A 10,924-nucleotide genomic window follows, 5' to 3' on the forward strand; every position below is an offset into this window, starting at 1 on the left:
CATGACCTTCTGACCACTGATGAGAGCTGACTGAGGGGAAAATAGCCAATTTTTTGTATTTATTTAGCAATTTTCACACCTTTCTTCCGATATTTCCCTACATACTAACTGATGTGCATCACATGAGACAAAAGCATAAGTGATGCATCAGCTATACATACAGTTTTAATCAACTATTTTCACAGTTTGTAGTTTCATCAGTATCATCGTTTGAAACTTTCCATGCAATGCAGAACGGTTGCAAAATGAAGCAGCAATAATATGACTGCTACAGTGCAATTGTCTCTAACCTCCACAGGCTTTTACCAACATGCACTTCAAGGAATACTCAAAACCCTCCATAATCATTCCACAGAAAAGATGAAAGGACTCCCAATTAAATCAGGACCTACTAAAGGGGCACAATCATSTTTCCCTTTGTCCAAGACAAACTAACTCTGATGTGAACGCTCGGTGTTGACAGACATCTTCATCAGGAAGTAACTTTGCTTGAGTTTGTGCTCATGCTGAGCCTGTAAATGCAGCAGCGTGCTTCAGTGGATCCATTAGTGCCAGAATGCGAGAGACGAGGAACGAAGAAATCAATTCACAGGAGCCTCCTATTCAGGTGAAGCATCTTCTGCTTACGAATACAGAGGGCTGACATCTGTGTGTAAAAATGGCCAGAATAATAGATGGCAACAAGCAAAACACGCACTTTATTGAAAAATCTATTGCAGGAGCAGCTTGGCTTTTAGAATCAAAGACCTTGATGGTTGAACTAATGTTATTTACAATCGACATCTGTTGATTCAGACAGAGGACTGGGAAGAATTYTTTCAACAAAAATGCACAGACAGAGTATGGAAGTAAATAATGCATTATATCAAATTTAACCTCAATCTTTACTCTTGACACTCTGCTGCCCCCTTATGGACAAAATAAAAAAATGCATGAGCCCGACATACTTGGTTTCAGGTTCCAGTCGTTGCTCCTCAGCACTTTACAGGATATTACTCAGCTAAAACGAATCTCAGATAAATAAAAGCAAAAATAAATTCAAATGAATACAAATTTATTGAACTTGGCATTCATCAGTGAGCAGGAAAACACTGTGCAAACAAATGCCGCAGTTTGTCATCACTTCTGTCAGTGTATGTCATTCACTTTGTCTGTAAATGCAACTTTCAACTGTCATTTATCTGCCTAGAGCAACACTTTACTTGCTAGTTACACACTACAAAAACACAAAATCGTGACCAAGTATTTTTAGTTTCTAGTGCAAATATATTAGAACACTTGAAATAAGACAAATCTAAGTCACATGTAACTTTTCCAAAACATACAGGAGCTTGTTTTAGGTCAATACATTGTTTAATATTGATCAAAACTACTAGTTCCACTGTAAGATATTTCTCACTTATAATATGGAAAAAATATGTGATAAGTGAAAAAATCTGCCAGTGGAACTAATAGTTTTAATCAATATTCAAGAGTTATTGACCTAAAAAGTCCTAAAAGTTACTTGTAAGTTAGAACACTTGAAACGGGACAAAACTAAAATATTAGCACCAGAAACCAGACCGAAAATACTTGGTAACATTTGTTGTTTTTGCACTGCAGCTACATCCATGTTTTCAGCTTGGCATGATGTCATTCATATGTCAGACGTCTCAGGCAAATCAACAGCAGCTAAAGTCAACAGTATTGATATGTTGCAGTTTTCCTCAATTCTTCCAGACAACTAAAAGTGCTTATGTATAGTTTCACTTAATTATGCAATTCCTGTGACAAGTTCACTCACACTCATCATGGTAAAGTTGTTATAATAATTTTATTTGAAACATTTTTTTCCCTCCATTTTCCAATTAAGATTTTAGATTTCTCTTCAAACAGAGTTGGTAGTTTTAGGTTTAAATTTTAAGGAGCAAATACACATTTGGTTGTGGAAAAAGTTTTGAAAGGAATTAAATTTTGTGGGAGAAAGTGTTCAACCGTGTCCCTCAGGGTTTCCTGTGGGGGGTACTTTGGGAATACGGGGTAACAATATGACCAGTGTCAGATCTTGGTCTGCATTACCAGCAGTAAGTTGGACACTTTTCCAATGAGAGTTGGACTCCAAGGTTTCCCTTTGCAACCTTTCTGGACAGCATTTCTAGGCAATGCCAAGATGTTGAGGGATGCGTTTTGGAGGCATCAGGCAGAATGTGAAGCAGCCAGGATTCGGATCAGGACTTTGATTGTGGTCCTGATCTGGAAAAGGATAGAGTGCTTCACCAGGTTGGGGGCGAGGTCCTAGTTTAACTTGGGTTCTTGTTCACAAGAGAGAAAATTGGAGTGGGAGATGGACAGGAAAATTGGTGTGGTATCTGGAGTGACGTGAACATGTACGGGTCTGTTGGGGTGAAAAGAGCTGAACCGAAAAGTGAAGCTCTCAATTTACTAGTCCATCTACGTCCCTGCCCTAATCTGTGGTCACAGGCTTTAGGTAATGACAAAAAGAATGAGAAAGTGGATACAAGGGTCTGAAATGAGTTTCCTCCACGTCTCACCCTATTTCTGGGCTTTGACTTAGAAATAGGGTGAGAAGCTCCTTCATCCAGGAGGGACTCGGAGTAGAGACGAGCCATTGAGGTGGCTTGGGCATCTGGTTAGGAAGCCTCCTGGACTTCCTAACCAGGGAATTTCCATTGGAAGGAGACCCAGGTCACCCTGGAGGGACAATATTTCTTGGATTGGGAACATCTTTGGAGGATCTGGCTATTCTACACCTTTATATCCCAAAAAACCTGCCATATAATAGCAGCATGTGGTTGCACAGTTTTGAGAACAACCATTAAGACTAGGACTGGCTATGTTTAACTAGATATAATGGGTGACCAATTCTGATTGGCTCACCCATTGAACCTATTAAAAATTTATTGACAACAGCAAAACAAAGTTAAACAAACTGAAAGAGTCAAATATTCAATCAAAAGGCTTGTTGGTGTTAACTAAAAGCATTTGGTTAAGGGGAAACTTGCTTAGCAACATTTAACCCAATCTTACTGGAGGTGTATGATGTGAATAATTCATAATGCATTAACATTTAAATTTGTGCACCCGATGCTTGTTTTTAAAAAGTATTGCAGCGCATGTTGTATGAAAGGTTCAAATAAATAATAAAAAACTCCAAAATAATATAGAGCTTGCTTCCTATGGTGAGTTTATGTGAACTTCTCTTTGGAAATGTAAAGTACATTTCATTTCACTCATTGCAGCATGCTTCCAGGTGTGTGTGAATCTGCGTAGAGTGTGTGTGGAGAGAGCTGCTCCTCCGCGCCCTGCTGTGGCTGAGAGCACATTATCAGTGGAACGCCCTGGATGACCACGTTCTGGCTACCGATGCCGATGTTTGGAACCACCAGTCCAGCTTCTTGACAAGGCTCAGCAGGCTTGGAGCCAACCATGTCCGCTGGAGTTGCTACTGTCACCAATGGCGAGCTCTTTTTTGTCACGACTCTTAGTTCTGTGCCCCCATCAGGAATGAAGGCGCTGAGGCCGTCCAGATCAGAGCTGTAGGTGATCAGAGTCTGCGTGCTGCTGGAGTCCTGAGGGGTGTCATTGTCTGAGCTCAGCTTTGTCAGCAGGACAGTGTGGGGTTCGGCCCTGACGGTACTACAAGACGACCCGAGAGGTTGCACGGCTGCCAGCAGGTTGACCTGTTGGATCATAGATTGATTGACGACGACGTCTTGGTTATCTGGCTCGAGTAAGACCAGTTTGGTTTTGCTTGTTCCATCCCCACCAGCAGGGATTAAGGTGCTTTGCTGACCCAAATGCTGTGGGACGATGATTTTAATCTGTGTGTTATTGTATGAAACCATTGAACTAGATGGGAAGGGAACTTCAATCTGAGCATTGCTTTGCGGCATTGTGACGGGAACCAGGTTGACCGCATCTGCTGAGCTGGAAAGCTGGAGCTGCACAGTGTTCTGGGCGTCTCTATGCTGCTTCTTGTGGCTGCGCAGCGAGTCCTCCCTCACAAACGATGCATCGCACAAGTCACAGTGGAAGGCACGAGCTGCATCCAGTTTGGCCCGATACCGAGAGCTGATGGGTTTAGGAGAGTTTCGTCCACCTCTGCCGACATTCCTGACTCTTCCTCTCTCTGCTTTATCCGAGTGACACTGCTCTCTGTGGGTGACCAGACAGCTGAGTCGCTTGGAGGCAAAACTGCACAAGTCACATCTGAAGGGGCGCTCCTCTGAGTGGATCCGTTCATGGACTTTGAGCGCCCCCTTGCTGGAGCATGAGTAAGTGCATTTGGAGCACTGAAAGGGCCGAGCGGGCAGGTGTTGCCTTGCGTGTTGCCGCAGAGCCGACCTGCTGGCGGACTTGTAGTCGCACTGTTCACACTGAAACAAGTTCTCAGTGCCGTGCTTGATGCGAGTGTGAGACTTCAGGTTTCCCTTCATAGCACAGCGATACTCACAGAAGTCACATTTGTAGGGCTTTTCCCCGGAGTGAATGCGGAGGTGCCGCTTCAGGTCGGAGTTGATTTTGAACTTTGCGTCGCACTGCTGGCACTGGAAAGGTGCGTCACCTTGAAAGAGAAAGGGAGAATAAATGAGCGGCTTGTGTCACCAGGTCAGCCATGCAAACGTCGAATTAGCTTTTGAGGGAAGCTACCGGTGTGAGAGCGGAGGTGCACAGTGAGTTGGCTGGAGTTGCGGCTGGCGTAAGGGCAGATCTGGCATTTGAACGGCCGCTCGTCGTAGTGAATCCGAAGGTGCTTCTTCAAACTACTGCTGTCCGCCGCTGCGTAGGAGCAGTGCTTGCACTTGTGAGGCCTCTCGCCCGTGTGGGAGCGGCTGTGCATGTTCAGTTTGTCACGCCGGCTGAAGCGCTTGTGGCAGAGCTCACATTCAAACGGCTTCTCGCCTGCTCAATGAGGGAAGAACAAAGTGGGCTGACTCTTTGGGCTTTTCTGCAGCTCATCTCAAAAACAGTACAGTATTAAAAGGGATTATCCTACCGGTGTGAGTCTTGAGATGTCGCTCCATGTCTTTTTGGCCATACTGTGTCTTAAAAGTGCAACCTGTAAATGTGGAAGAAAAGCCAAACTCTCAAATTATTTAGAAGCTTTTAGAACCACATTGTGCAATCAATAAAATAGGTGATCTCTCTGACCTAACAATGGTGTTAACAAATTTTGGCTCACATCTTATTTCCTTTTGCTTTAATTTAGTACAAGTTGCAAATATTTGTTTCTACGCAGATCTATTAAAACAGTTCAGAGGAGGTTCCACACACCAMAAAAAGTGGCAATAATGTTCTGGCAGTGCATACCAACTCATGCGGTGAAGGAACCTTTACCACTTTACTAGTTTAGCAATAGTCTCTCAAATAAAGCAAATAAAGCTTTTAAAGCACTTAACTGTGAATGTGCTCTTTTTATCTGCTTAAATGCATTTCTCTCTTAGATGAAACCACTATAGAAGTTATTACAAAGATCTAATTTAGTTACGCCACTACATATTTAAACTCATTTACATAGAAAGTACTCCCATATCAGTGCAGTCATGGCAGAGTCTCTTGAACCAGGTTCAAGAGATGCTCATCCAAAGACACTACATAAATTAACTGAATTTAACTTCCTTCATAATTTGAATACAACTTTAAACCTTTCCTACATTGATAAATAGTAACTATTTTTTAAAAGATCATTGCTGATGCATTTTTCTTCTCTGCATTGCATTAAAACACCTGTTTGGTTCAGATCGGTATTTATGGTTTGAGGATCAGTAACTTTACAGAACCAACCTGAGAAACAGCAGGAGTGTCTTTTGGAAGTCAGGGCAGGTTTTAGTTTCTTGGATGGAGTTTTCTGTGCTTTGGTCAAGGACTTCTTGACACCTCTCACCACGCAGACCTGGTAAGCATCCTCAAGAACAAACTCTGTGCTGGAACCTAAGGATGGAGACGACCATGTCAGACGTGCATGAAACGGCTGCTTTTAAGTGAGTTCCCATTAAAATATAAAACTGGAACCTGTAAGAGAGGCTGATACAGAGCTGACCGCGGTATGAGAGGAGGGAAGGGAGCATCCGTTTTGCTTATGGGCGAGAAAAACCTCATAATTATTGTACTGCTGTTTGCAGAAGCCGCAGATGTGGATGTCTGGGTTCACCTCCACCGCAGCACCGGATCCTGCATTTACTAGATAACGAAAATAGGAAATAATGACTTCACCACAACATTTATATATTTAGATTTGTTATACTGACACCCAACAACAATTCTGTGCTGATTAGGAGCTGCTTTGTCTTACCTTCGGTGTTGCATGTTGCCATTTTCGAGGTTGTTTTGGTAAAGCTCAACTTATTTTTCGGCTGCTGTGTTCGAACGAAAGCTTCATTTTGGCGTAAAACAAAAGCGACTCAAATGAAAATACAGCCATCAATAAAACCGCATATTTTCAACTGTGAGCTCCACGAAGATCAGTTTCCACCCAGAAAAAAAATAACAGTTCACTCTTTCAAACACACCGACACTTTGAGGTTTTACGACACTATCGCTACAGTTTGCGGCATGCTAAGTTACAAACCATGTTGCATTGAATGCTGTGGGAAAAAGGAACTTCTTTCTCTTTCTTTCTTTCTTTCTTTCAACAGATGTAGACCATGTTGATATATATATATATACACTCTTTGAACAAACTTATATAATGTGAATTTTATATATACATACATATATAATATGTTCAAAGAGTTGCTGTAAATCCAGGAAGAATCTCATGTAGCAATCAATCAATATTACTGCGATTCTAAAGAACCCTTTGACTGAAGACACTGCTGTTGCATAGCAAAATTATGAAGAGGATGCTGTAGGTTATTCGTAATGTTTTTTCATTTCATAAAAAAATCATTTTTCGTACAATTATCTCCAGAGGTAGCAGAGAAGTCTTTGTAAGTTCCTGGCTCTAATGCTGCTGTCCAAACTAATGATGGAAGAAGATGATATACTCTCTGTAGCGAAATTACAGAAAATCTGCAGCATCTTGCTGAAAACACAGAAAGACCTAAGCCTCCTCTAGAAGCAAGATCTGCTCTGTCCCTTCTTGTAGACCTCTTCATTGTTGCATCACCAGTCCATTCTGTTTTCTAGGTGAGATGAACACCGAAATGAATAACTGACAAAGACAAAGGAAAATCAGATATAAAGATGCATTATTCACACACAATCCTAATGCATAATATATCAAAAAAGATATGGGGGCAAAAATCATTTCAACTGCCATGGAACAGATTTGGAAATAGCTCCATTTACTCATTTATTGTTACCACTGATAACCCACTGCAATATATTTTACCCACAAAATGACATGTTTTCTGACTTAGTTTTAAAAGTATCTCATGTCTGGACTGAATATTGAAGATTCTTGCTGATTCATATGGCAAAGAAAAAATGTTTACTTCACTTAGCAGCCATGTTAGCATTTCCAAGGACCTGATGTGTTATGTTTAAAAAATATCTAGTTCAAAAGGAAGTTATTTCCTTTAAGATGCTTAAGAATGCGAGCTAGCAGGTTAGCTACATCTTCAAATTCAGGTAGTCATCTTCTTTAGCTGTCTACCTGTACTAAAACCGGCCCCAAAGACATACGTCAAAACTATTTTAATCTAAGTTAAAACATTGTCTTATTATAAACTATGTGGATTAAGTCTTAACAGTTGGCTCAGAAGTAAACTTGAATTAGCTAAATGTAGCTTTAGCACTTGTTACAGGAATGTAAAGATATTTCTTGTGTGAGCTTTCAGACACAGCAGCTGCTTTTGCTAAACAAACAGCCATTTTCAACTTAGGACAATTTACTGGGATCGTTGGGGTGAGGGAATGAGAAGGCCTCTATTTATGCCAAAGCAGTTGTGCTGGTGTGAATAAGCCATGAAAGTGAGTGACACACAGCTCCATTTTCAGTGGCAGCTCCTTAACTGCCTGATTGCCACTGTGAAGCTGAGGAATTTCCTTACGCTGACTTTCCCGAACAGCAAAGGCACAGGACTGATTCCTTCCCTGCTGAAACAGCAAATCCTTGAGACAGACAGGAGATCCACACACACACACATACAAGACTTATACACACACACGCACACACAAACTGCGTGGCCTTTCATGGCCTGCCTTCATGACTGTGACAAGTTGATAATCGTCTTCTTTGAAGAAGATTTCGTAAGGATATTTAACTATTATATTCAGATACCTCAGTGGGACTGTTTGTGTCAAATTAGCCACAAAAACAGCTTTATTTGCAGTTTTGAAATGTGATGACAAAGAAATGACATGAAAAGGAGCTAATTAAATAAATAATTCGATACGTCCAGAATTTGCTAATCTTGCGCACATACAGTAAATCCCCRTCAGACTCAAGACGTGTCCCCACCCCCTTTCTGCCACGACCGCAGCCTGTGGAGAGCAGGCTGAATGTTTTGATGAATTTTAATAGTTTCAGGAAAACTGTGCCTTTGGTTTCAATTTTGGTTTGTGACTCATTTGGCAACACCCCAAAGTAGGAATAAGATACAGTGCCTTGCAACAATATGCACCCTTTGAACTTTTCCTCATCTTGTAGCATTACAGCTACAAACTCAGATGGATTTTAACTGGGATTGAAAACAATAGGACACCATCATGCTTCTAGATGGACGGCCATGTCTTGGTTGCAGTTGCATCAAACTCTCTTTGATAAAATGAGCAGTGCTCTGTGAGATGATGAAAGCTTGAGTATTGTCGCACAACCTAACATGGCTTTAAACTTCTCCACAACTTTATTTCCGACCTGTTTACTGCCTTCCTTGGTCTTCATGATGCCGTTGTTCACTAATGTTCTTTCACAAACCTAAGTGGCCTTCACAAAGCAGCTGACGGACTCCATTTAGCACTCTAGTACCATTGGAAGCATAGAAAGCTGAATACAAATGCACTGCACACTTTTCAGATTTCTGTTAAAAAGATCRAAAAGCATTAATATTTTCCTTCAACTTCTGTCACATGAAATCCAAATAAATACATTACAGACAAAATGAGAAGTGTTGTTTTCAAGAGAAAGATAGAAAACTATTGAAGGAACTTTCACAAGAGAGTTCAAGGATTCTCATTAAAAGAAACTTAACTGGCATTTCCAATGCCAGTCAAGTCATCTTCTGACATTATTCAAAAGGATCCAATTAGTTATTGAAGTCAAAAGGAAAGTGTCTTTTRGATATCAAGCTGTGTCCAATTCCAAGACATACCTTTCTCCCATTTACCGGGACACCCGCGTTTCCAGTGAGTGATGTAATGTCCTTCTTTTCCCCAATGAGACAAGGGCAACAATAGGGGGGGCAATGCCTCTGTCACATTATTTCCCCCCACCGAGGCACGCCAGCTGCTTACAGTTGCTTAATGGCCACGAGCTGTCACAAGGCATCACAGCCTGCTGCCACACAGGAGCGGCAGATGCTTTAATTGCACAATGACTTGTAGGTTGTCAACAGCAATTATACCAGGCTTCCACCTGAGGGCACCCAAACAACACAGTCCACTCGCTTTAGAGGCACGGAGGCTCTCGAGCTATCTGCAAAATCTGATCTAAAGGTTTTGTCTCTGTCAGGATGAGAGCCACATGTTTATTCCAAGTCTCCTTTTAGCCTTAAAGCTCAGCCATGTGATGCAAAGACCTGGGTTGGATTGTTACACTGCAGGCGTGAGACCCCCAAAAATCATATTTAGACATAAAATATTTAGGTTTTGTCACCTTGGGGCCCAGGGCTCACTGTGCTGCTGTGAGTCGTTGTGTGCAGAGTTTGAGTAATTCCACTTATTATTAATTCATATATCCCTCCACCCCCCTTTTTATATTTCAGGAGAGGCTAATTTCACCAGTGCCAGTCCAAAGATTATTATCATTAAGAGGTGRAAAATAAATGTGTTCAAAGCTAACCTGCTACAGCCCACATCTACGGTGGCAACAATTTAAAAGATGTAAAATGTGCGTCATGTTGTGTGGCCAACTTAGGGAAAGTTTTTTTTTATTTGTGTAATGCAAAAATRAACGAGTAGAAATGATCCCCTATTTGTTTTGAGTCATAAGATGAATTATACACATGTATGAATTCCTCTGGTCAACAGCTGCCGACTTAGCATCAGATAAACACAGAGCCGAAGTCTGGCAACCGTCACAGCCTCCTGACAGTCCCACTTTATCATAAAAAAAAAAAAAGACACAGCACATAAGCGCTCACACATACAAAAGGGGCACATGCTCACACACAAATCAGCACATTGCTCTTTGTATGTGCTAACTGATGCAGATGATAGGGCTGCAGATGAGTACAGGCTAACCAGAGAGAGAGTACATGTGGCTTTCACTGAATAAAGCGAGCCGTAGCCTCAGGAGGAGCGGATTCAATCCAAAGATACATGCTGGGAGAGAAATTAAGACAGAAATTTAACCCTTTTGTTGCATAAAATCCAATTCGGGGGCATTGAAATCATAAAGAATAAAAGTTCTTGTCCGGCTTTTGTCAAAACAAGAGCTGTGCTTGAAAAGGAAGATCCTCCAGAAATTGAGTGTTTTTCCTTTAGTGTCAGCAGGGGGTGTCCAAAATCAAGCTGGAAAAAGAGACGGAGCGTATTCAAAGCAGCTCAAGCAGCCGCTGCTCCAGTTTGTAATAGCTGACATTTTGGAATCAGTGGGTCAGCAAAATAGAAAAGCCACAGAGATGTATCAAAAAAGCAGCGGCACACTTTTGATCACACATTTGTTTTTACACTCAGACCTAATTCTTTCTGCTGGAAGTGACTGTAAAAGGAGTAGTTCAGAGTTTTTTTTTTAAGGTTTTAAAAGGTTAAAGCAGTTAATATCTTGCTTCCATTAGATGACTCCTCTCATCTCCTCATTTGGTATAAATCTATTATGGTT

The 10,924-nt window shown here is 41.4% G+C and overlaps 1 protein-coding gene across 1 annotated transcript; it reads right to left on the reverse strand.

Moving 5' to 3' along the window:
* Positions 1–679: 679 nt before the first annotated feature.
* On the reverse strand, positions 680–6,614 carry zfp64 (zinc finger protein 64 homolog (mouse)). Its single transcript, XM_008414562.2, has 6 exons — positions 6,293–6,614; positions 6,013–6,180; positions 5,785–5,931; positions 4,997–5,059; positions 4,651–4,902; positions 680–4,564 (listed from the first exon to the last, which is right to left on the reverse strand). The coding sequence occupies exons 1-6, from the start codon at positions 6,312–6,314 to the stop codon at positions 3,231–3,233; spliced, it is 1,986 nt and encodes a 661-aa protein (XP_008412784.1). The 5' UTR covers positions 6,315–6,614; the 3' UTR covers positions 680–3,230.
* Positions 6,615–10,924: the final 4,310 nt, after the last annotated feature.

Source organism: Poecilia reticulata, linkage group LG7 (genome assembly GCF_000633615.1).
Source record: "Poecilia reticulata strain Guanapo linkage group LG7, Guppy_female_1.0+MT, whole genome shotgun sequence".
NCBI lineage: Eukaryota > Metazoa > Chordata > Actinopteri > Cyprinodontiformes > Poeciliidae > Poecilia > Poecilia reticulata.